At 38.0% G+C, this 27,697-nt stretch overlaps 1 protein-coding gene across 34 annotated transcripts in view; it reads left to right on the plus strand.

Annotated features, from left to right (window-relative positions):
- The window catches only part of LOC103477041 (neurexin-1a), a 264,906-nt gene that overhangs the window by 159,943 nt on the left and 77,266 nt on the right, over positions 1-27,697 (plus strand). For all 34 annotated transcript variants that reach the window (XM_008429897.3, XM_081616361.1, XM_008429894.3 and 31 more), the window contains one exon: positions 10,337-10,518. In XM_008429897.3, the coding sequence (XP_008428119.1) occupies positions 10,337-10,518 (182 nt within the window). The remainder of the gene's footprint in view (positions 1-10,336; positions 10,519-27,697) is intronic.

Raw genomic sequence — 27,697 nt, forward strand, 5'->3', positions numbered from 1 at the left:
TTTAAAAGGTACTGAAGGGAGGATGTAATGTAAGAGGTATAACGGTGAAATACACTGGTTGTTTCCTTTAAAGTTCACAAACAATAGCATGAGGCTCCCTAATGACTGTTTTATGTGAGTATCAATACCACATTTATTTGTGTATGCAATATCCACCAGATACTGGGAAACAATATAAAATTTTGGACATAAATATGTGAAATGGTGCTCTGTATGTACGCTTGCTTTTTCTTTGCAGTAAATCTTCTGCAGTGTGTACACATTATCCCACCTGGTAATCTTTGCTAGAAGTTTAAAGCTTGTGCTGCCGACATGCATTGTGTTCTTTGTGGATTGCAGTATTTCCTTTATAGGCTGAGCAAAAGGGTTGTTTGGTTTTCTGTCTCTCACTTTGTTTACCAGGGTCTGTTGCTCCCATTATGTTGGGAGTCTGTGTCTTATACCCTCTAATAAGGATGACCAATCACAGGGGCAAGCAGCAGTGCCCCACTTTTTGGTCTCCACTTAATTTAATTACATCAAATTAGCAAGGCTAGAAGAGAAGGGGCTGAGGGAGAGGATTAATCCTTTGCAGCTTATATAGGCAGGTTGGACACTGTCAGCTGTCCTGTGTGGAATTACTGCTTCAGGATTGTCTTCATTAGAAGGGAGCTTAAGGCTGACAGGTCACTAGATATTGTTAAAACAATACTGTGGAAACAAGCTAATTAGAATATTTGCCTTTACTCTGGCCTGAAGAGCAGGGTTAACTACCTTTAAATGATTTTATTTTTTTAGAAGCATTTTTGTAATGCTTCCTTTCAAAAAAATTGGAAGTGAACATTTTCTGTTTAAGGTAAAAACTTACATTTGCTCTTAAAGTAACGCTCAGATAAAAATAAATGTTGAGGAACACTTGGGTCTTAAAGATTAGAATCACTTTCTGTCTCAAACGGATAATGAGGGATAACTTTAAATGCACCATTAGTTTTGATTTGCAGGTATTTTTTTTGTCTAAGTTACCAATTCCCCCTATAATTTTCAGTTTTCCGTTTTAACAGATGAATCAGCAGGACAAACCTTAAAGCACTGTTTTGGGCTCAATAAAAAATCAGATTAAGGTTGGATTCATAGGTATAAATGGGGATAAGTTTAAAATGTCCTGATTTTCTTTTTAATTCAAAACTACAACCTCTAACTGGTTGTGGTGAAGTAATTCGGCTCTCTGCCCAGGGCGCCACAATAAAATAGCTAAGCTCTAGTGGGTTTTCTACTACTTATTACACGCTCAATGTTGAGCATGGAAGCACTGTAAGAAATAGGAATCTGATTTACAGATTTCATTTTGGCACAAAATAAAAGAGCTACTTTAAAGTCTCTAATTGGGACTAGTCTGTTATTGTCTTCTAGATGAGCATTTAAAATAATTACTCTGATCACAGCTGGGTTTGATTATTGTAGTCTCTATTATAATTCTTTTATGCACAGTTCAAGACTGAAGAAATTATTTTTGTGAAAACATCAACTGACCAGAAAAGGCATGTTTGATGACTCTGCTGTGATACAATCAAGTGTGATGGCCAATAGTGTAGATTTGTCTTTTGCCTGAATTGGCTGAATGAACCATAGGAGTCTTAATTTGTCACTTGTATTTATGCCAATGTGTCCACATTCAGCATAAAATAGCAGACAATCTTTCCGTTGTGATGTTTAAGCTTCTCTGTCCACTCTGTTTTTTCTTTGTTTGTTTTTTTAATGCGAAAGTAAAAGCTTAGCCTCACTCTTCAGGTAAACCTGAAAAGATCTGTAACCTAAGAAGGTATAATGAAAAGATGTGGACTGTTTCAAATCCTCTTTTTCTTTTTTTTTTCTTTTTTATTTTATATCAGGATTACTCCTGCTTATGCACAGATTTCAGCAAATAAAATATGCAGGTGTCGCTGAAAATATTGTTGGCTGCTGTTTACCTAAAAATAAATGGAAAAAATAAAATAAAATATGAAATTTGCAGGTCTGGCTGAACTTGCTGCTTAGTTTTAATATAAATGTCTCTGGAGGAAGTAAGTTTTGTTGTGATTTTGGTGTCCTATGTCAGAGGTTTTTTCCTGCTTCAGTCTTCAATGAAACTTTTCTTTTTCCCCATGCCTGCTGGCTCTGTTCTGTCTATCCCATTATAAGAGAGGCAGTTGTTTGTGCTGGGAGAGGATTAAGATAAGTCAACAATCCATAGTCTTTTTAGTCTCCCAAAGGGCTGCTCATACAGAACAGGAGGTTGAGAATAGCTCCCCCCCCCCCCCCCACAATCAACGCTGCACAGCCAGGTTAAAATTGTTGAAAGCACCTCACTGAACCACAATGGAACAATGAACCAATATAGAAATAGAGATTGGATTGGGGGGGGGGTTGCCACTGGGATCTAGCGGTATTCACTGTACTCTGCTCCTGTGGCACACCTCCCCTTTCTTCTATTTCTTCTATGAAACAATATCCAAGAATGGTGATCCTCGCAGCTGAATTTATCTTTATTTAGTGTTACTATAAAAATAACTAGAATCTCTTATGACAGAAACCTGAGACAAACAACCACAGGTAAATTAAATATCAACTGCAATTATTTCCTACAACACACACTAAAATCGTTTCTCAAAGAAACACTGAAGCTTCACTGTACTTCCTGTTACACAAAACTGTCCATCACCTAGGCTGGATGGTCAGAGGTCAGTTTAGGGCAACAAACCTGGTTGTTAGCCCTTGCTCTCCTGACAAGGGCTAACAAAGACCACATCATACCAGCCTCAATTGAAGGTGACAGAAATTTCAATAAATTACAAGATTCAAGCCATACTGCATCTCACAAAGCATTGTTTGAATAAAAACATAGAGCCACAATGACATACAGGATAACAAAGGAACTTTTTCAATCCAATAATTTGAACACTTAACCTCTTTGACTCTTGAATCTTAAATTTGGCTTTCTAAATATGAAGAGTGCCCCTTTTTTCTGTCACTGGCAAATGCAGTGCATAGCTTTTTGTAAATCACCAACAGCCAGAGATGTGCCGATCTGGGATTTCTTGGCCGATACCATATTTTATTTTACTTTGAGATCTGACCAGCAAATATTGATTTTGTAAAAGTCCTTTTGTTTTTTCTGAAGTTCCTTATCACAGAAAAAGTGAAACATGTGCTGTAGGTTTGTTGATAGAGTTAGTAGTTTTGAATCTAACAGAAAATAAAGAAATGAAGAATATCCCTATATATGAACAAGTCATATATATGACTTATGCACATATGTAGATAAGATTCTAAATATCCTGTTGAACTGCAATTTCCCCCTTGAAGGAGATGAAAGGTTTATTCTATTCTATTCTATTCTATTCTATATTCTATTCATATTGAACTCAAAAAAGCTGTATCAAAGTATTGGTAGTTAGTATGAGCATAGAACAAAAGTTGGGTGTTTTGCTTTTTTTATGTTTTCATGCAATTCAAGAAAAGAGAAAATAATTGTTATTCCTTTTAATTTGACCTGTCGACTACAGATTAAAACATTTTGGTGAAATTAGTCTATCCCTGGCTGATTGATTGGTGTGTCTTCACAAATAGATTTCACCACAGCTCAAATCAATATGTACTTCGTCACAAAGCTCAACCTAGTTTATGAATTAATAATCAGAATATTAACCAAAAAACACTTGTCATTTGGAAAAATCAGTTCTTATGCTAAAGTTTCAAAAATACATCGAGCTAAGTCTGTATTTTACCAAATGTTTGTGAGCTTAAGAGCTAGAATTGAGCTTCAAGGACATAGCGGATACTGCAAAGGTACATAGATCGGAGCATTTCTTTTTCAGGGTACTGTCACATGTGGTCATGCCTAGAGTGGAAGAAATAAGCTATTTTTTCTTGCTTGAGGGAATTACATCAAAGTCAAATTGCCCTACATATTCACAAATGGATTGGTAAGTCTGGGATCTGTGCATGCGCACATATTTTTTAATTTTTTTGTAAAGTAACCCAGAAATGTGGTTTCAGAGCATCACAGAGTACTGCTTTTGTGGATTTGGAAGGTTGGGTGAAATAAGAACAAAAAACAATAAATACACTGTAATTTCATGGCTTCTGTCCTGCTACTTTAGAGCAGTAAAGTTCACAGCATGTTGCAAGAACACCACACACGCAGAGACAAGAAAAACATTGACAGAAATGTCACCTTGCCAACACAAAGCTCCACCGTGCGCTGACAGCAGAATGCAATGCTTTTAGTTTGGGAAAATCCAGGGAGGCATCCTCTGTACAAGCAAGGGTGGGGGGGTCAGATTTACATCAGCAACTCTGGGTGAATAATAAGAAAACAGAGTGAAAATAATGGGAAGCTAAGCTTTGTTTTTGACAGTAACTGCTACAGCTGAACTGGCAATAGGAAATAACACTACGTATCTGTAAATCAGCATTATGTACTGCAGTTAAATTGAAGTCCTGTACGTTGTTAAAGTGCAGTGCAAAAGTATTTAATTCAAACAAAGAGCGACACTTAAGATGTTTTACAAAAAAAGAATGTGTTCCTGCGTCCTGTGCTAATTGTATTTTATATAACTCTCCATAAATTTAAACTAAACAGTAGTTATGTTGGAAATAATTATGATATGACACCTTAACTAAAGAACATTTTATTTAGTAAACTATAAATTATATATATTCTCTGAATATTGCATACTAAGATATTTACCCACAACCACTTCTGGTGTTTATACAGAAGGGTCAGAAAAACAGAAAAATCTAGTGATCAGCTGCTGTGCGGATGAAAATGCATTGCTGATGTCAGAGGTCATAGCAAAATGGGCAGACAGCTGAAAGGCAACAGTAGCTAAAAAAAAAAAAAAATCCCTCATTACATCCAAGGTATGAATACCATTTCTGAACAACAATTTGAGCATTGGAGCAGATTGGTAACGGCAGCAAAAGACCACACCACATGCAACTTTTATCAGCTAGGAATTGGAAACTGAAGCTACAATTTGCACATTCACCGAAGTACAAGCCTGGAACAGCATTGTTGCATGGGATGTGATGGTAAGTACAACGTTCAGATAGTTAGGGTCAGTCTGATGCAAGCAACGTGAAAGAATGGATCCATGCTGCTTTGCGTCAGATGCTTAGATTGTCTAATAGTGTGAGAAATACTTTCTAAGTACACTTTGGCAATCTTGGCGCCTAATGAGTATTATTTAAACATCATAGCTTGACAGATAGACAGAAAGATGGGTTTGTAGTTATGTAGTATATATATGTATTAAGAGGTGAGGGTTATTAGATGCCATTTATTTATCCTATGCAGCTGTTGAGAAGAACATACTCTGCTGTCTCCATTTTTTTATGATTTATGTCCAAAACCTGTAGTTAAGCGTCATGTCTTCTAAAGGTTTTCCTATTTAGTAGTAACCTCAACTACTGGCATAAAAAGGGTAAAGACATAAAAAAAGGAATATGCTGTAGTCAAAAAAAAAAAAAATCATTAATTACAGTAGCTCAGGATTTAGTTTTGATTTTCCTTGTGGCTCTAAATCTTAAGGAACATTGATCGGAAACAGCTCCTTTACCAGATAACGATGGCGTGTGATAGGACAATGGTGAACTCATAAATCGTGCTAATGATTTCTCAGAAAACTGAAATGGAAATCCAATAGATATCATTAAGCCTCTTTTAATTGTATACATCCCTCCAGGGTGAATAGACCCCATGTAATCTTAAATCATCTTACTCTTAAAATAGTTTTATCCTTTGACATGGTTAAGGGATGCACAACTGTTATTCTTGGACTTCCTACAGACTTAATGAAACAAGATTTATGGAAGATTTGCATTGTTTTATCAATCCCCTGCACATACACTTGGAACAACATCCAGGATCAGTCTGACATATAGCTGTTAAACTCAGCATAGTTTTTGTTTTATCATCTGGGTTTAACAGACAATGCTTAAGAGTTGGCTACAACATTTTGGCATGAATTAGCTTGACGTTTAATTTGAAAACAAGACAAATAATCAAAGTTAACATTTAAACTCAGGACATTTTATTGCAAAATAAGAATCTATGGTAATTTAACACATCTTAATTTTACGTATTTGTGCTGTTGTCATGGGTGGGTTTGATTTCTGAATTTGTTTTACTAAGGCTCTTTCCATGTAAAGATATCCAACAAAAAGTTAATCATTACATGAAAACTGTGTCCTGCCACGGAGACAGCTGAAAAACGGCTTTGAAAGGCAGCTATCTATAATCTTTCATCTATGAGATTTCTCTCAAGAGACTCATGGAAATGATCAAAAATTAATTTCAAAATAGCAATCCTATATTCCACATCTCAGATGATCTATTTTTGCACAGCCAGTCATTACGGGAATCTGTGGCAGCAGATAGAAAGACGACGCAAGTGTTAGGTGCTGTCAGAAAACAGATCTATAATGTCATCTCTCCTTTTCACATTTCCATCACAACTATGTAATTATGATTGGATTCCTCCCTAGTTTCTCGGCAGAGGTGGTAATATGAAGCGCATTGTGATGGCTTTTCTGGAGGTTAGAGGAAAGACAGTCTGCAAGCCTGACACTGGCTTGAGAGACGCTGTCAAATACACTCGTTTTGTATTCTCCTACTCCCATAGCTGCATTATGGTGTAGCTTCTGCATGTTTGTTTCTCACACCTAGTTAATTAGATAATGCATATCATGTCTAGTCTATTTGCTTCCACCGTAAATAGATTTAAACAATAAAAAAGTGAACACCAAGAGCGGTCAAACATGCAGTCCGTGTTTGCTTCTCCACAGAACTAATATCCCACACACCTCTTAGGCCAAATCCACGAGAACTCCTAGGATAGTGCTACATTTTTAATGAAAGCAGAGTGTTTGATCTGCCAATGTTTGTCTTCTTTGATGTGAACTGACACAGCAGTGAGCGGCCAGATCTCAGTGTAGTCCAACATGAGGACAGATTAATTCATTATCCTTTAACAGGGGAGGCTTGTGGTTAAGGAGTTCATCCTGAAGGCAGAATCTAAAATCGGTAACACCTTCCAATGCATTCAGTCATGGTTTCTCTCCCCTGTAGCTTCTCTGTGAAAATACAGACCTTGAGCTCACGATTCACGTTTCTTTGCGATACAAACACACAAATGTTTTACTGAGATTTGCTCCGACAGATCAACAAAAAGGGACACACTATTGTAAGTTTAATACATTTTGCATGATGCATTTATTTTTACAAATTAAAGTCTGGAAATGTGGTATTCATTCAATCTCAGACTTGAGTACAACCTGGTGCGCTAATGTCAGTCTAAATTCACAGAATTAGTCAGAAGGGTCAATATGTTTATTGCTTAATGAATGTCAGTATAAATACCAGCTACATGTAGATATTCTGGAGGTTTCTGAGAACATTTGTGAATAAAACCGCATAACAGGGCTCAAGAAAACCCACCCGACAGAGATCAGACAAGATTGTGGAGAAGTAAAGCAATATTAGGTTATAAAACAATACTGTGAGATCTGAACTTTTGGCATAGCACAGTTCAAACTCTCTTATAAAAATGGAAATACTACACCACAAGTGCAAACCTACCAAGACGTAAGAGTCCACTTAAATTAACAGGCGAGAAAAGGCGGGCATTATTCACACCAGCAGCCCTCATGAGGCCCATGTAGCTCTGGAGCAGCTGCAGAGATCCACAAAGGGAGATGGCACGGGGGAAAATTTGAAAACTATGCATCAATATCTTCTCACTTTAAAATTGTGCATTACTTGTTTAAAACAATCAGATAAATATATTTAATAAAGACGTTAAATACAATGCATTAGCAATTTTGCAAGGCATTTTTATGAATGTAAAATATGTCAGAAAATTTTACAAAATTCAATTTCATAGATTATGCATTGTGGAGATAGTTATGTCAAATGACACTATTTTATATTATTTACTGTTGCCTGTAGCTTATTGTTTTGCTAATTATTATTTACCTATCTAATTTTTCATAATTAGACAGGTGGCGAATGGGGAATAAACTGAAACTCTCTTTAAATTATAGTGGTAAATAAACAGCCAAGAATTTCCAGGATGCTTCTGTATCTAATGACTACAACAGATCCATATCAGGCCAAGCGTCCCAGGAGACGATGCAAATAACAAAAATGCAGCCAGAGTGTAATTACTCTGCAGCCGTGGAGTCACATAGGAGAGTGCAGTGATTTCATGGCACTGCACGTATGTGTAGGTGTGCATTAGCGATGTTTCTCCATGTAGCTTAATCCCTACCACTCTCTATTAGTCTTAGGCTTTCCTGGATTTTGTGCAGTTTTACCACATATTGGCAGCCCTATTATTTGCACTCAGTGAACCAATTTTGGAAACATTTTGTAGTTAGCTTCAGTCCTGTTGACTTGCTGGGCCTTAACATGAGCATCTTGCAATTAACCTATTTACCATAATGATCTCTACTAAGGTCCATTGAAATGGGTAATCACTACTTTATAGTGTCTACTAACAGTAAATAGGATGTCAGTAGGATAAAGTGGGTGTCAAAGCATATGAATAGACTGAGCAGGAAATAGACGCTTAAGGGTGCAGTGATTTCCAACGCTGACATAGTCCAAAAGCACTTAATTATAATGAGCCGGAGCACAGAGCAAGTGTTAGACGGCTTGGGGGAAATTTAAGAGATAGTGACAACAGTCCAGCGCTGGCTGCATGAATTGGAGATCGCTCTGGGATGGGTCCAACATCAGATCTGCATTAGTGAAACAAGAAGAGTTTTCAGCTGTAGCCGCCAGACTTCATGAAAAAGAAATGATGCCTGTCTTGCAAATATATCAAGCATAATGTCTTTTCCTCTGTTGATGTCATCAAGCTTCTCAGAGCCATATCCATTAGGAGAACAAAAGTGCTTACAGTATTATCATCATTAGGGTTTTAGAAATTTGAGTTATGCTTTATGAAAGACACAAAATCCTGTCATAGATCTGAACGTCTCAACCTCATTTCATGATCACATTAATGTTATTCAATGATGCCATTCTTTGTAGCTTATGGGCAAGAGTGTCTGTTTAATCAAATAAGAGAAATAATGGAGTGGAAATGAAAAGAAACTCCAAAGCAGAGTGGTGTGCTGTGGAAACTCTTAGAAAAAGATGCAGAAGCAAATAAATAAATTGTATTGATAATTTTATATCCTTGTGAATCAGTTTACAAGAAAATATTGAAATTACAGTCAAGATGATTTATAATCTATTGTTCCAGCAAAGGCTGTTTAACTCCTTGCCTCTATGAATATTAACACAGTCTTACTCTCACAGTTTTTCTCTCCGTCTCTGGCTCAAACACACACGTAGACATACAGCACACCAGCACAACTCCTTGTCTAATTTTTCATGAAGATAGCTGTTTTTATGCTAATCTGACAGCTGCGTTCATTTTCAGCCTTTCTCACAGGCGTTCATTTCCCAATCTCACATCCCTTCGTTCGCAGTTGTGCACACACATACACACTTTTTCTCACAGCCACGAAGAAAAAATGGAGTAAAACACAGTCATGATCCTTAAACATGAAACATGACACCGCTGTAAAAGACGAATTTGGCTGGGTGTTTTCTGGCATCGTCTTGACTGGGGTCACTGTCTCACTCTGAAGAAGGGCTTTCTCACTTAATAGCTGGGTTATTAGAACCACTCTCCCATCTACCAGGTCATGCTTTAACCTTTCATAGAGGAGCTTAGGACATTGACATGATTCAGCGAGACAGGAAATAGCTGGTGTGGAGGATACAAGCAGGGCATAATTGGTGCTCTCAGTCAATAACGCCGCTGTGTTCTTTGAGATCGCTAATGAAGCACAAGAGATGAGGAGGTGCCCATTTGGTATGCTGGTCTCCCAGACACCTGGGACACAACTAAAAATTTGCAAGTGCTTGCTCGTGTCTCATCAGTGCAGAGGTGAAACAGGCAGCGGCTGTAAAGCTGAGTAATTGCCTGGCATTATGAGGTAAGCGGCACCTCTACCTGCGTTTCACACATTTTTAGCTGGATTTTCTTCTACTCATGAATTGACATGAGTGTACTTAAACTCTCAGATGGAGCTGAGAGCGGTTCAAGAGTGATATGTTGCTCGGTGCTCTGCAAAGTCATTACTCAGCACAATAAAACGCTCAGACTGACGGTTCTCCGCGCACACGGAGCTGAGGCCGGCTTTGCTGTGTTAATAATGGTTCCGTGTTGACAGCCGGCGGAGCCCGCTGGGTGTGCAGTCGTTGTTTCAGTTATTAAAATGTTTGCTTCTTTCCCCCCCTACGTCTTTTATCTTGCAGCGGGAACAACGTACATATTTGGCCGAGACGGTGGACTGATCACCTACACATGGCCGCCAAATGACCGACCCAGCACAAGGGCGGACCGACTCGCCATTGGGTTCAGCACACACCTGAAGGATGCTGTTCTGGTGAGGGTGGATAGCTCCTCTGGACTCGGAGACTTCTTGAAGCTCCACATTGTAAGTCAGACTATCATTCATTCAGATGCTTCAAGGTGCAACACGACTTTTTCTTTTTCTGCTGGGAGTAAATGTTGCTACATATATCCGTGGTCTGGTCAGGATCCAAAATCAAGGCTCACTATTTAGTTGTGGTCAGTCATATTAGATTAAACCACATCTGATTATGACAGTGTTTACACGTGGATTCTGTAAAATTTTTTTGATTGACCTGGAAATTAAGCTTGTCACAATGAAAAATGGAAAAAAGTTCTAAACAATGTGTCACTGTGGCATGCAAATAATAAAACATACATTATGTTGCTGATATTTATACACTTGCCTTCCCACAAATAAGAACTTTACAGGCATCCTATAACTTCATTGCATAGACTGAGGTGTTCACACTTTGCAACTTAAGCTGCTTCAGCTTTCCTGGCAAGGCCGGCCATTACGCTTAGGACTTTCTTTTTAAAGAATATTTGTGATTAGAATTTTTGGTTTTGGACAAAAAAGCCCTGGGTCGCAGTCACCTTGTACTTCACCTTAATGGTGTGCCATCAGATTGAGGTCAGGGCTTTGTTTTGGCCAGTCAAGTTCCTCCAAACCAAATTCGCTCACATATGTCCGTATCAACCTTGGTTTGTGCATTGGAGTGCAATCATGATGGAACTAAAATTCACAAACTGTTCCTATGCAGCTGAAATTAAATTGTAAACATAAAGCAGTTTTCATTCTCTGGATTTTATTGCACCAGTTTATGTAAGGTTAGGATGCAGCTGCTTAGCCATGAAACTCGCTAAGTTTTTCTTGAGCAAATGTCATACCCACACTAGAACTATTGCTATTAACTATTGAAATAGTTGGTGATTTTTGCACACCATGTGTCTCTACATGTACTGTCTGCGATTTTAGTTGGCTTACCACTCTGAGGTTAAAATGTTATTGTTCCCTGTTGCTTTCACTTTGTTGCTAAGTCGATGTGTATCAGTTATTGTATGCGGAGAGCATTTTACGATTAGACTTAATGCACAGTGGGCTCCCGATTGTCGTGTTGTATTCAGTGAACTGCTGACAGTGACCCAATATTTCATTGTTTGCAGAAGCAGTCTGCATGCCTAGCTGTTTAATATTATATTAAGTGACTGAATCATCTGAATTTGCTTATTTGGTAGTTGCTTCTCAATGTTTTTTTTTTTTGCTTATCTGTAATGGCTTTTGCCTTTGTGCATCAGGAACTAGGAGAAATTGTGCTGTCATAAGGGACAGGTTTCATGAATTGCTTCTGTGACCAGGACATAATTCTGCAAGCTGCCCCATGACCTGCCTCTCTCTGCAACACCTAATAACTGACAGTAAAATGTGATAGCCTGGAGAATACAAGAACACTCAAACACACAGTGAACACAGGCTTCAGGCCAGAACACGTACAAATACCAAACGTGTCTTGAAGTTTTGTAGCATAATTCAGCTGCCCACACCTTGAGATGTAGCGATATAAGCAGACCTTTCCTGAGGAAACAGACCAGCTGTGATGCATGTCTTCTTCAAACACTTCTCTGCCCCCATCTTGGCTTAATGGCCAAGTAATTTTTAAACCTACAGTGTATGAAACCTATTTGATGCATATGATTTATGACTTAACTAAAAGGGAGCGCACAAGATCTTCAAAACAACAAAAATTGCAATCTGGTCGTAAAAGGACAGATGTGTTTATACAGATGTGCAAATGCTCATTTACCAACCTTATGCATGCTGCTGCTTTCTGGGCTTCATTCCACCTGCTTAGAAAATACCCGAAACAAAGATGGAACATAAGAGATTTCCCTGGTCTGCTTTAATGTGCTGAATGAGAAATGTTTTCTTGAAAGATTTGCAGGTTTTCTTTTTTAAATTACGGAACAGAGTTTTAGTTTTCATTGGTCATGGCATTGCGTAGTTGTTAAATGTGTAGACAAATAGATTGTTTCGTAAGGTTTGCAAGATGATTTTTGTAGCATCTTATGTGGTATCAGATTCACTATTTCCTCACACCAAATGCTATAGGTCAGGCACAAGAACTGCAAAGAAAGGAGAAGCTAGAGAGCTTTTCTACATATTTATAACAAGGCAGAAAGATCATGCAATTTATGGCAAATTCACACATAGCCTTGTTGATAAAATAAGTAGCACGCCATTGACATTTTACACGGAAAAAATGTTGATAAGGCATGTTCTTATAGCAGGGGCAGTGGGTTGTGAGAATCCTCTTTCCTCTCGCATCAGCAGTCACTCTGAATGCATCTTTTTATTTATTTATTTTTGCACATTAATCCAAGGGCTTTGTGCAATGTTGAATTTTATTAGAAAATAAGAAAACAATGAGGGGGAAAAGAATTTAAAAACAAGAGTGTGAGAGAGGGTAGGTGCATTTAAAGGTCTATTGATTGATTTAGTTGTCTGTGAGAGGTTATTAGAAAAAATTAACAACATTAATTATACGGAGTTGTGAGGCAGCTTAGGAATGCATTTTTAAAATGCAAGTTTAACCTGAAAATATGAAGTTACATTACAGCAAATTAATAATGATAATGTTACAATGAACTTCTTACCGGGGGTTTGAAAAAATTGCATAGAATTGAATTTCTAATTTTTACAAAACTGCAATACGTATGATACACACCCTCCAGAAATATTTTTTTTTTCGCTTCTGTAATCTCCTCATTAATTACACAAGAAAGGACATTTTTTATTGCACTCTATTAAATGCAATGAGCTGTGCAAAATTGCCACTTTGATGTGTTTCTTATGGAAGAAAAGCAGCACTTCACATCAGTAGTCACCTAAAAAAAAATCATTTCCAGCAAAACGTACCATTAGTGGTATAAACTAATAACAATACATTGACTGTGTGGCCTAATTTGCCATAAAACTGTTCTGGGATCCCAGTAATTTAAATGTATTAACAATATGGCAGACTTGATTTCCATTAATGGACCTGTATAAAATAATTTCTGAAGCAGCGCACTCTACAGCTAATACATGTTTAAAGCTGATTCTCATTCATTTTCATCCCATTCCTTTCAGTCACCTCAGCTCTGGGTAGAAAAATCTTAGAAGGAGTATATCTAGCTGCTTGAGATGGGATTAAACAAGAATTTAGTATTTACCCCCCTTCTCTTACTCAATCTTCTACACTTCCCTCCCCCTACGCCCTGCCTAATCTCCCTCTCCCATTTCCAATGACAAGAAAGCCAGCGGGGCTTGAAGGACGCCATCTCGGCTCACGTTTTTAGGTGGAAATCTTCTGTGTAATAGGAGGAGACTATGATTTAAACATACCACAAAGATGTGGTGATTCTTCCCTTACACCTTCCTTTTCCCACAGCAGATAAAGACAATAGCTGCGAAGTCAGCCAAGCATCAAATGTGTAACAATTCTCAGGCTCATTACTGTGGCACACATGCCAAGAAAAGAACTAGCTTCACAGTAATCTTCCTGTGGTTTTTCCAATTAGGTTGATTTTCCACATTACTATACAGGTTTATCTAAGGTGAAACATATTCACGAGGTTTCTAGTATGTATGCCCCACTTCATTATAATCCTGCTCTGTACTTGATAGCATGCCCCAGTGAAGTATATATATACATAATTAATTGCACTAGACCTGAACATCAAGCCCGGGAAAATATTCCCAGTGACAGTATTGCAAAATATGAAATTATGGATGTAATGATCCTTGGTGTGTCAGCACAGAGAAATCCATGAGATAAAGTAGAGGACTTTTTACGATGTGTGGCGTATCTTATTTCATTAAGCATGCTAAAACATTTTAAGATTGTTAAATTCCGCTAAATACAAGTGCATCTCAATAAATTGCAATATCATTGAAAGGTTAATTCATTAAAGTAAATTAAAAAAGTGAAACTCATGCATTATCTAGATTTATTACACTTAGAGTGTGCATTTATTTGTCTTAGATCTAATGAATATGTCTTAGAGCTAATGAAAAAAAGATATATTTTTTTAGTAGAGTATTACTTAAGGCTAATTACAAAATATAGAAAGTTTGTGCCATGGCCATGCTAAAGCTGACACAGTCGTGAGGAAAACTGTGGACTTGACAGTAGGTTGTTAGAAGGCTACAGCAGGAAGAATAACCGCTGTTTTAAAAAGATTGTGAAGCGAAATTCACGAGGTGAGGACTGTGGCTGGAGTCCGGGCATCAACATACACCATACACATCCTAGGAACAAGGAGAAAAAGGACTGGACTGATGCTCAGTGATCTGAAGTCCTGCTTGGAAATTTTGCATTTAATTTCTAACTCAAAGTGACGTAGTATGGAAGAAAAAAGAGAGGTGGAAAAGTCACGTTGATTACCATTGTGAAGTTATAAAACACAAAACCCAACAGATGAACTTAGGGCTGTTATTACAGCGGCTTCCTTAACACCTCAGCAGAGCCACAGACTGATTGCCTCCCTGCCATGTTGGACTGATGCAGTAATTCATGCAAAAGGAGTCCCGAAAAAATAATGACTACATTTACAACACAGCACTTAGACATACTTCTAAGTAGGCTGACATTTCTGTATTAAAAATATATATTTTTAATTGGGCTTATGTAACGTACTTTTCTGAGAAATTAAATTTGGGGTTACTACCTATAATAAAATAATCTCTTCAGAAGATAATTTATTAACCTATATGTACGTTTCTCCTTTTGAAGACACACGGATTTATTTATTTTTTAAATGCTAACTTTTTGCGATGTGCTTTCATGCCACTCAAGTAAATCAACGTTCAAAGTACAACAATGCAACCTTAACTCTTGGAAACCTATCTTTAAATTTTTAAAGGCTCATTTATTATTACAGTTGTTTTCATCATTTCTTGTTGTCAATGAGCATCAGTGATTCTGACTATCTGAGGCACTGCTTAGTCTCAAGCAGGGCCCCGAGGGGCCTACTGAGCTTGTTTTGTGCTAGCACTCAAACTTTGTATGGGGGAAGGAGACGATCCTGAGCCTTTTCTTCCTTCCTTACCCCTAATTGTGTGCATCCCTTTAAAAAAACAAGCAATGAAGGGACACTAGCTAAGACAGCAGCGCTGTGAAGTTAATTTATTCCATACAGTAGAAAGGATAGTGGAGAAAATAATGAGTTGGTGCTGCACTGCTCCCTTTGGTCTCCCTTTAGCTGACTACCAGAAAGGAGCGTCTTCCTCAGATGGAAGACACCTTTAATTGCAGTTTCAACTCTTACTCTCTACCCTATTAATCATGTAAAATGGCGCTAGAAAAGAGAAGACCACAGTCATACTTTGAACATATCCGCTGTCAAGTAAGAAATGTCATACTTTTACCGTTCACCTACTGTACAGACACCTATTCTCAGCCGTGTGCTTCATTGAGTAAATACAGCACGGTCTACGTTGTGCTAGGTTGTTACCTAGGAGAGGTACTGCAGGTCTCAAAAGACAACCAGTGTCACGCTATCCCCAATGCTCTTATTAAAGCACATGCTCAGGGAGGATATTTCATTCTAATCCTCTACCCCGTTAAGGTCACTAATTACCTATCTTGTTCGCACTGCGCACAGACATGAAACAGACTTGCACGCAATGCCCAACGGATCAACTCTAGTGCAGATCACTATGTAGTTAAGTCACAGTGATGAGTGTGAATAAAAACTTAGCCTGAAACCTAATTCTGTTTAGAATTAGTGATTTCCAACAGGATTTGTGATTTTTCTGTTTTTTGTTTTGGTATTTTTGCTGTATGTGAACAATTGTCACCTACTGGTTCGAATCTGTATCTTTCCCTCACATCACTTATACTGCTGTTGCCATAGTAACTATCCCATTACAGCACTGGACTCAGTATCATGGAGATGATATGCATTTTAAGCAGATTTGAAAGTCGTGAGAGCATATTATTGCCAATTGGAAAATGTAAAATCACATCTGCATTCAAGTTGTTCAAAACTCAACACAAAGTGGAAAAAAAGTAGCAGAAAATGAAGAGAAATTGGTTTCCACTCCTTCACAATGCCGCTAAGATTAAGAAATGTAAAATGTTATGCTAAAAATGTAAACACTTTGATTGTTTTGTTTTTGTTTTCTGAACCGCATTCAGAAAGTAGATTGCAATAAAAGCAAGCATATGGAAACACGGCATTCAAATGCAGCAGATGGGAACAGTTTGAAGCTGTTTTTATGTTATTGTCATTTCTTTAGCCAAAACCTCAGCAGATGTAAACCAATGAAATAGTGAAAATTATTATTTTGTTTAAGAGAAACCTTCTGATCCAGAGCTAAGGAGGCGTTCCTCAAACTATTAGAAAAATTGTAACAGAGGGGAAATATTGTTTCTAAATCAATGCGTTGTTGCAGATTCAAAACAAGCTCTGTCATCTTGCTGCAACAAACTGGAAAATTGTGTGCAAACCGGTCATTCCAGAAACAAAAGAATGATCTGACACTGAAAGTCTTCCTATTCTTCAACAACAGGCACACATTAGGCTCATAGTGTTTGGCTGTGCTCCCTCTTTTCATGTACATGTCCATATTGTGTGCTGCGGTCAGGTAGGCTTGGCTTGTCAGATAATCAGACTGCAGGTTGAGGACAATATATAGAAAAGTTAAGGCCTGAGCTCTTTGAAAATCATTACCAATGTTCTGACATACAGTCATTAACCTCCCAGGTTATCTACGTCACACCCGTAGGGGAGAAAGGTGGTTAAACATCCTCACTTTTCCTATTGTTTTGCGCAATAGGAAAAGTGATTGGCTAATCAGATAAACAGATTCAGTCTGGTTCCTTATATTGTGCTGCTGATAATTATGGCGTTTTATTTGTGCCTTGTACCTGACCATGCAACGAGATTAATGAGAGCAAGCAAATCTATGTGGAAAAAAAAACAAAAAAACAATAATTTGTCATGTGTACGTTTAAATCTAACACACACTCAAAACTTGCTTTTTGCTGATGCTCCACTCTGACTTTGCTTCACATCACGCTGGTGCACAGGCAGATATATGCGTTCGCAGATTATCAAAGTGTGTGTAAATAAACCAGTCATAAACACCAACTCCATCCCCTATTTGACACACTTCGAATTGAAACACTGAGAAAGCACGACGTATTAATAAAACACATTACATGCCACAGTAAATGTGCTGCCCAGGTGTCCCTTCTCCCCCCCTGCCTTTTAGAAGCAGGCGGCAAGAAAACAAATCATCAGACAGGGAAGGAAAAGTTAGTGCAGGATGCAGCCAAACGTGCCGAATTAAGAGAGATTTTATGTTGCGGAGGAGCCAAGGTCAGAGTCGACATGGGACCAAACAGCAGGACTACAGCAAGTTAGCGAACACTGCCTACCTGGATGTAATATTCCACACTTGGTATATAGTGTGTTTGTGTGTTTTTTGTATATTCTTAAGGCACAGAATGTTAAGGACAACCTAGCAGCAAAATTACAGCATACCTGCATAAACTGCTAAATTTTTGATAAATTAAAATCAATCAATACTGACTGACCAGAAAAACACGTGTCTTCAGTGCAAAAATAAAACATTGGGAAAATGTTTTAAAATGCTTTTAAAGTGAAAAGATATCTTAATATACAGACTGTCTCGACCTGTTCTTTTATAAAAATAGCTTTTTTTACCAGCTCAAGAAAAATAAAAATAGTCAGTAATTCTCTTCCAGTGTTAAGGTCTTTTGATAAGTAGACTTTTATATCATAGCTGTTCTCTAACACTATGTATTCTTTGCAGAAGTGCTATAAAGTTTATCATTGTTGCTGTAAAGTAGCAGACAAGGACAGTGTCACTTGCAGTTGTGGAGTTGTAAAAGAGAGACAGCATAATGCTAGTCAGAATAGGAGTGAAGAGGAGGATGAAGAGATGGATGAAGAGATGGATGAAGAGATGGATGCGGAGGGACAGGAAAAGCAGATAGAACAGGAGGAGAAACAGAAGACTGGAGCAGGAGACAGTAAAGACAAAGTGCCAGGTAGCCTACAGGTTCAGTGTACGGGACTACATTGACATTACACGCATGCACATATATATATATATATATATATATATATATGTATTAGGGGATATTTTAATATTTTAAGATCAAAGGATTGTGGTCCAAAGTATCTGAAAACGGTCTAAAAAATTATAAATTTTGCTTCAAACTTTTAATTCTCTCTTCAGACAGATTTTAAAATTTATTTTATAGAGCTAGGGTCTTCTGCACTTATCTGATGATAAAGACTAATGTTAATCATTTTGTTCATGTCCACAAATGTGTACATAATATAAAATAAGTAAAATCTGCATCTTGATCACAAACATGATGGCTCATTCTTGATGAAACTACTTTTGCTGGATCTGTCATGCTCCATGATTGACTGGACACCTTTCCATGGTGTACCCCACTTGTCACCGAGTGAACGCTTGGTGTTAGCAGCCGTCCCCCACATTCCTTTATTAATAACCGGATATAGACAAGTAATGGTGAGTTTCAAATTCAATATAGTCAATATTTTTACATTAGAAGAGTTATTTGCACAATATATTAGTCACATTCCCTAAAGGGGATGAGGACGAGCAGAGAGGATGAGTTCTACCTTCTGTTGCATCCCTGACCCATGTTTTGTAAGGCCAGCTGTGTAGCAGGTGGCTTTTTTCAGTCTTTACTGTCATGGGTCAAAATACCATCAGCTTTACACAGATGGTGTTTTTTTTTTCTCTGCAATCTGAGGGCACCAACATCTTTGATCTTCAGAAATTCAAAGCAGATTTCACTGGCAGTGGTCTATGTAAAAATGCATAAATATGGGTTTGTAGTTCCATAAGCCTATTAATTATACCCAATTTAGATATGGGAAAATGCGAAGTGTAGAAATATGTTATTTGCTCAGTAGTAACTGAAGTGCCTAGGTGTCATGTTCCAGAATTAGAACGACCTGCAAACACAGGTTTGCACACATTTAATGCCTGCCAACAGCTTTGTGCTATTTTGTAGCTGCTCGTGAAAGAGGGAAAAAAAACTTGAAAAGAACTTGGAAAATTTGACTGGTAAATCTGCAAAAAGTTATTCAAGAAACAGGGCTCTAACTGATTTTCAGGTACTTTCTTCATCATTGAATTGTCACACTAATGAACAAAAGGGGAGGTAAGAAACATCCATTTCACAAGTGATTTGACATCCTCTGATTTGTGCTGACACAAGTCACTCTTGCTCCTTCATTTTCGCTGACTGACTGGGACAGAACCTTGGAAAGACATGCAAAGCCATCTTCACTTTTTGTCAAAATGGCCCCAAGACAAAAAAGAAAAAAGAAAAAAATTATGCAATTTGAACATCATCAATAAAATTGATGAAAAAAAGTTTCACCTTGCTAAATTTAGCTCTTTCTTTTTGTTTGTCATTCTTTTTCACTTCAGAAGAAAATTGAATTAATTTAACTCCCTTTGATTTCTACTCGTTTTTTCAGATCCATAAATCATGGAATTGTTTATGTTGCCTCGAGTAGCGGTAACGTTATAGTAATGGCACTGGTAAATGTTGCATTGATTTCATGTCTTAATGTAACGGATTTTAGCAAAGGCTTCTGTAAGCGCATGAGCTTCTATGTATCACTTTTGGCTGTAGATGGGACACCTGACCTCAAAGAATCAAATCTCATCATCTCCATATTGGGAAGGAACAGCGGTAGAATCACCATTACTCATCTTTCAATTCCAATCATTTCTCAATTTGTTCGAGCTCTTTGCTACTACAAAGCCAAGTGGTCCATGAAGCAGAAGTGTGCAAGCGAGAGAGGATGATGTGTGTGTATTCGTATTTGAGGAGGCAGGACAATACTGTGTCTTCACTTTTATTAGTGTAACAAATCATAGTGACTACGGCTTGTCCTTCTCAAAGCTGTACATCAATACATTATGAGCTTGCCTCAAACTGAGCAATATTGCCATGGCTAACATGGGGTAAATTTGATTTCATTGTCAATGTTACACTGTCAGACATGTTCGAGTTTCGCAGGGCTAAAAGGGTAACGACATTGACATTCTATTTGTTGTTATATTGCGCTTTGATAAATGATGCATTTTGCACAAGCTTTTCTTTTGGGCGCGTTGCCGTAAACCTCGCCTTTGACCACATCTACAAAGTACATCTTATTTTTAATTAAAGTTCAAATCTTGTTATGCATGGCAAATTATGTAGTTGGAAGAATGTGTGTGTTTCCATGCAGTTGGGACATGAGCGCCACAGCATGTAGTCACCACAGTTGTTGACTTTTGACATGGCTGCCCCAGGCCTAAGGGTGGGATAAAAATAGTCTCAGTCGTTCTCGCTCCATTACAGTTAACTGCAGTACAAAATCTCTGAAGTATCACAAATGGAGCATATTTGATCCAGATTCAGTGTGCAAATTTTTTATTTGGAATATTTCTCTTGGTCTATTTGCAGAAAAGACATGATTAAAAAATATATATATAAGGATCTAGATAGTATAGTTTACCATTTCATCTGATATTATTGCAATAATTTGGGGTTTATTTCTGGTGCTAGTTCATATGAAACCTTAAATTCAACTAATGAAAAACAATGATGCAACTACAGCACAACCTAAAACATAACAACCCTGACTGCCTGCTTTCTCCTTTGATGGGGATTGGGAGCAATACTTCTTACCCATGTTTTATGAGCAGGTGCCATGACTGTTGCATAGTGAAAAATAATGTCAGAAATGCAAATATTAATCTTTAGCCACTACATCAGTCCACATTTTTCTCTTCCTACTTTATTGAAGGAATGTCTTCCCCTCCTGACATGCTTTCTGTCTATTAGTGGGAGAACATTTAAACAATTTTAATCGGATTAAAAACTTTCATGAATGTTTAATCCCGTTTGAGTTCCTTATCAAAGCTACAACCTGTTTATGTTTGCTCATTATATATTTTAATATTTAAAAAAAGGAAAGCAGGTATATTTAGAAAGATTTAGCCACATTTGTCATTCTATGCATCAGAAATATTTTGTGGATTTAATAAAACTACATTATTCCCACTTGTCACAGGGAGGCTGCACAAACCATCTTGGGTACTTTCCTCCATGTCATATGGAGCCAACTCGAGCTAAATCTGTATTTGTATTTCTTTGCATTTTGGTTTTATATGCATGTTTCTCTCACTGTGCCTCTTTCTGTTTTATTCTATTAGGATTTGTTGGAACTGCTCCACTTACCAATGTGATGAATGTATTTAAAGTAGAAATTTCTGACATTTGGAATGACACATATTGCACTACATACAGGCCTTTTTTAATGTTAATACTGTAAACAATAACATTACAATCAATATATCTTGGATATGACATATAAATAATAATAAAAAATATTGTTCTTGTTCCATTGCACAAAATCAATTTTTAAACTGCAACTGAGGAAAAGGAACAATTGTGCAGAATTAACTGCGCAATTATATCCAAATATCGCTGCTGCCAAAGAAAAGTCCTCCAGGTTGCCTCTCAGCTAATTATTCTATAATTGTTGTTGGTGCCTGTTGTTGATTCCTTCCACTGGGCTTTTTGTGTGATGCTGCAAGAAATATTTAACAGACAACTCGCCTTGTTCTGGTCAACTTAATTACCTTCTTCAATTCGGTGCTGTTCTCCCTACCATCCTGTGTTTCTTCCTCTCAGGCTTGTCAAACCCACACGTAAGTGTAATGCACATGCTGTTTTTAATTATCTGCTGCCAGGACGGTAGAATACCTTCAGTAGATAAATATTTACATGGTGATATTGTTCCAGTGCAGCTACTGGAGCTTTCACAGATATTTATTTTGCCGTCTTGTTCCATGATTTCATTTATTTTCGCTTTGGTTTATTTTACAGACGATACATTCTTAGGTACATTCCTGCTCAAACGAGAGAGAAGACTTTGATAGAGTAATTTCTTCTTAATAAACTACACAGTGCTAAAATATTGGAGCAAGAGTACAGCAGGAAACAAGAGATCAAGACGCAGAACGGATCATGTTGACGGATGAAAAAGAGCGCAGCAGAAACCATTTATGACTGGGACTGATGAGGGAGGGAATTGTATCCGCTCTTAAAATGTCTCGGGCTTCTGAAAGCTTTGTCAGCAGAAAGACTCATCTTCCTCTTGTCCCCTTCTTTTTATTTATGAATAATGAATTTAGTGATCATTTCTATATTCCCTTATGACTATCCGTCAATATTACTGAGGTCTTAATGAGAAACACAGCGATTTGAAGTCCAATTATCTGCTGAGAAGCACTTGACATTTATGTCACAGATCTCCAGAATGATGTGTATTCTCCTCATTGTTATTTCTCTCAGTGTGTGAGTGACTGGTTGGTCTCTTGTCTTTTAGTTAGTACAGTTGCATTCAAGCAGGGCAGTCTAAATAGAGCCTGTGGTCCTGGATGTTTTATGTGGCAGTGCAATCAAAAGAAGTGCCTCTGTCTGTGTGCATAAAAATATTTCTCAGCCTCTCTCTGTTATGAAAAGAGCTGAGCAATGACGGGCAGCGCAGTGCAAAAGCAAATAATCCGTGACGTGTCAGCAGCCTACATGTGCAGCACACCTCATGCAGGGAGATCAAACAGACAGGCGCATGTTGTTCCTTTGTCCTCCTGCAACCCTCAGGTACGCACATGAGGTGATAGGGGGGCACCCTTGAATCAGTGGCCTCATTCTGCTCGGTTTAGCAGCTTCACAGCATGCCGTTCCTCTGGAGGGAACATGGACGTCGCAGGGAGAGGTTTGAGCTGTGTTTTGCTGCAGTCAGTTCTGCACGCTGACAAGCACTACGGCTCAATCTGTGAGTTTCTTAAATTGCCCCTACGACCAATGATTTTGTTTTGCTTCGTCCTTCAGGGATGAAGCAAAACACCTTGACAAAAGTAATTAAAAAGGCACACGGGGGCCTTCGTCTGTTTTTTCCGTCTGGATCTCCTCCCTTCTCTCAGCCTAATAAATCAGTTATGCTTGATGTCTCCTCCACTTCTGAACTCTTTAATCTAAGAGTGCATTTTGTGAAACAGCTTAGTGGCTAACAAAGAGCCGCTGTAAAAGATGTAGGAAATTGTTGTGGGAATTCTGTGTCTCTGCCGGATCCTTACTGAGCTTAACATTAACAAGTCAAAGTTTTATTTCATCATCAGCACTGGCACATCATGACTGGTCAGCAATAGTGATAATGCAATGCGTTTCTGATTATCACACATCTCCATCTTGCATGCTTTGGGGACAAAAAGGATTTTCAATGTTTTCCTAAACACAAGTTTTGGATGTCCTTAAATCCAGTGGTATGGAAATATTTCTAAGTGTTGGTGCAAAGTTTCAAAAAAAGGCCCCACTGTAATCGATACTGTGGGCCCACTCTTTCATCCATGTTGTAATTTCTGAGGCTATTACAGCCCTGTTATTTATATGAAAATGTAACAGCTATTGAGTGCCAGTGTCACCCACCACCATTCTTTAGTCAACCGCCATATAAATCGATGGGCAGCCAGACAGCCAATCTTTGTGTATTTGTTTCTCGATCCACAAACATCTACTCTATAAACTTAAAAACGTCGGCTTTTGGAACCATCATTACGGTACATTAAGGCTAAAGACAGGTCAAGCAAATAGCATGTATTACTCCTCGACAATGATTCTTGTCAAGGGGTGTTGCATGAGAGGTGTTAGAAGCACAAATGGATGAACATATGGATCTAAGGTCTGAACAATGATGTTTTCACAGTGATGCTGGAAAATACTTGGATGCTGCTATGCACTGGATGACTATTTTATATAAGCATATATATATATATATATATATATATATATATATATATATATATATATATATATATATGCAGAGAGAAAGTAACTTGTTTCAGTTCAATTAATGTAAGACAAAACTGTAGCTCTGTGTTTGAAGTAGCTTAAACAGGATTAAGGACTTTTGAGGGAGTAAATGCTCATGTTTTGGGATTACAAAAGACTAGCTTGGAAAAAAGCCATTTGGTTTTGTTATGTGTCGTCTAAGTAGGCTGCATTCTGTAATTTCTTCTTAAATCTGAGAGTATATTTTTAAATCGTTCTACAGTGGGTTCTAGGTGACCGTCATATTTTTTTCTACAACATTGTGACTGGAAAATCAAGTATTTTCCATAGAGGTTTACCCTCCCAGTGTTTGATAGCAGTTGAACTGAACTTGACAAGATGGGAGTTGTTTTGTTGCATAAGGGGAGACTGCACCGTGTATTGTCAGATAATGATGATCGACATATTTCAGTGCTGGAAGTCATTGTATAATCATTACCACTTCATGAAATCTTAATAGGCACTGTCGATTAGACTCAAAGTAATGGCTTCAGCCAGGAACTTGTGTCGCCATCAGTATTTAACAGATGGCTGTAAAAAGTTTTCACATCTATGCAGAGCTCAGCTGGAGCCATTTTTATTGTTCACGGTACTCCTCTCAGACCAGTGTCTGCTTCCTCCATAGTAATACAGTTTTACAACAAAAATGGCCGCCATGTACGGTTATATTTTTAAAGCTCCCCGGCTATGCAGTTTGAAAATGCATGACTTGTCATCCAATAGGGGGAGGAAGGAGGGCTGACATTATATCAAAGGTGGTTGCAGACACAAAGCTGCGATATCTGTTAGACCCACTGGGGACTTCCTAGCACACCTCAGGATGAGGAGAATACATTGGCAGGAGGTGGAAAGCATTGAACTGGTCACCCACAAGGCCTTATCTTCTTGTTGTATTATTTCTCCACAAAGAGGCACGGAGGCTAAATCTCTCACCCATCTCTCCGATAAGGACTGCTGCCACAAACAAAAAATAAAAGACAAAGCAGAGAGTCTGCGACAACAGCACAACAAAGCGGAGCAGGGCTCCTTCATTGTGTTGGCCTTTTATTACCTTTCCTTGCAAGATGACTGATAAAAAGCCAAAGACAAGGAAGGAGGGTGAAACAAAGGAGATCAGCTGAAAGAAGGAGAATGTATAAAAGTAAGAAAAGATAAAAAATGAGAACTCTCAAACAAAGTAGAGATTTAATTAAAAGGAAAACCTTGCTTGTATAATGGAAATAGATAACATGAAATAAAGGAAGTGACAGGAATGAGTTTGAAATCAAGCTCAGGTTTATGTACAAAAGAACTTATTTTTAATCCTTGTTTTGTTTTTGGTTTCTGGAAATCTTCTTACAGAGGTAAAAACCTCCATCACAGCTTGACGCTAAATGTAAGTACCCGTATCATCAGTTTCCTTAAACAAGACAAACAGCTGCCATCTTCACAAAAACCAAAGCCTGTTAGACACCAGTAATGGATATAGGATATTTTACTGATCCCAAGGCAGGCTTTTTATAGACTTTGATTTAAATTTTATATTACAGTCCATCTGCAAAATGATCTCAGTACAATCCTCCTGCTTCCTCCCCACACTTTCAACTCTGTGGTCCGCTAGGCGGAGTTGCAGCCCAGCTTGGGCACAGAGAGGCAGACAGTTCTAATGCACAACATTTATCATCGTGGCAGCAGTGCTTGTGTCCCTGGCCCCATCACTCCTGCTGTTATGAACCAGAACTCCAGAAGAACGCTGATTCAGGAGTGGCCTGAGATGAGATCAGATCAGTATTTTCCATATGGTAAAAGTTGGTCCAGTTGTTATGATGCTGCTGTTGTTGTATTGCAGCCACATAGGACAGGATTTTGGAGCTACTTAGTGCTCTGTTTAATGTATGTTTTCCCAATAAAGGATACCAATTCAAGCTAAAAAGGGCTTTCAGCAACTCCTAGCAACCATTGAGTCAGCTAATCACTGTGGGCTTTGACTCATTTATCTATTATGTAGTGATGCATTGCTGGAAAAATAAATATATCTTTCCAGCCATAGAAAATCACACTTTTACAGCTTGATACAAATAGTGCTTTGCTAAAGTAATACGGTGGAACAGTTGGTAATACCGATGTCTTGCAACAAGAAGGTCCCGTCTTGGCGTCGTTCTGCGTGGAGAAAGACTCATAGTTTTGGACTGTGTGCTTCCTTCCACAGTCCAAAAACATACATGGGTGCAGACATCTTAGGTTGTCTGCACCCATCCAGGGAGCACCCTGCCTCTTGCCCAATGACTCCTGGAGATTGGTGCTAAACCTCTCACATCCCTTCCAGAAGAAGCGGGTATAGATATTGGATATACATAGTGCCTTGCAAAAGTATTTATACTTCTCAACCTTTTTCACATTTTGTCTCAGTACAGCCACAATTTTTTGTAGAACCACCTATCATTGGATTTGCAGTAACTCATTGTCTGGTCAACAGCTTTTTCTAACCTAGCCCTGGGTCTCTAACGCTTATTTAGATCAGCCTTGGACCTCTTGGTTACTTTTCTGAAGCTTTCCTGTCCATGTCTTGGTGAGTTTGCGGTTCTGACATTTCCTTTCTATTTTTAGCTGATGGTCCAAACGATACTCCATATGATACATTAAACTTCTCTACAACATTATCTCTGTCTGGTTCCTGGTATTCATGATGTTTCTCTCTATTGATTCTTAATAACTTCTGAGGGCTTCAAAGAATAGCTGCATTTATACTGAGATTAAATGACTCAGTATAAATAGTTTACTCACTCTGATTAAACCATTTACTCATTAGAATGAGGCAAGTTCTGAAGACAATTGAAAAATAAACTAAAAATAAATGCAAAACTCTTAGATTTTTATTTCTAAAAATTAAATGTGAACAATGTATCTTTTTTTTTTTACTTCTCCCCCCATCTGGATTTATTTCAGTTGGTTTGCTGAAATATCTGGTGGTCATTTCCTCCGATGCTGCCACCAGGTCTGAGTACCATGAATTTCAGCACACCTAGAAATCAGAGTTATAGTTGCCTTTGAAGGACATATCCCTTGGCAGTTTGTTCACATATGTGTAGAAAAGTTGTGTGCATGGCCTTGTGTGTGTGTTTAAGTGAGTGTGAATTGTTCAATAAACTCATCACAGGGCCCATAAAGATGGCTGACATTTACAGCGTAGTCCAAAGGTCAAGGACGCAGATCTGATGAGATCATGATGGAGAAAGAGCTGTTTTACTGCAGACTCTTGAAGAAACCAAAAGAAAAACTGCAAAAAAGGAAATGTTTGTGATTTCTAGACAAGGTCAAAAGTCTGCAAGAATTATT

Source organism: Poecilia reticulata, chromosome 15 (genome assembly GCF_904066995.2).
Source record: "Poecilia reticulata chromosome 15, P_reticulata-male-v2, whole genome shotgun sequence".
In the NCBI taxonomy this organism is placed as follows: Eukaryota; Metazoa; Chordata; class Actinopteri; order Cyprinodontiformes; family Poeciliidae; genus Poecilia; species Poecilia reticulata.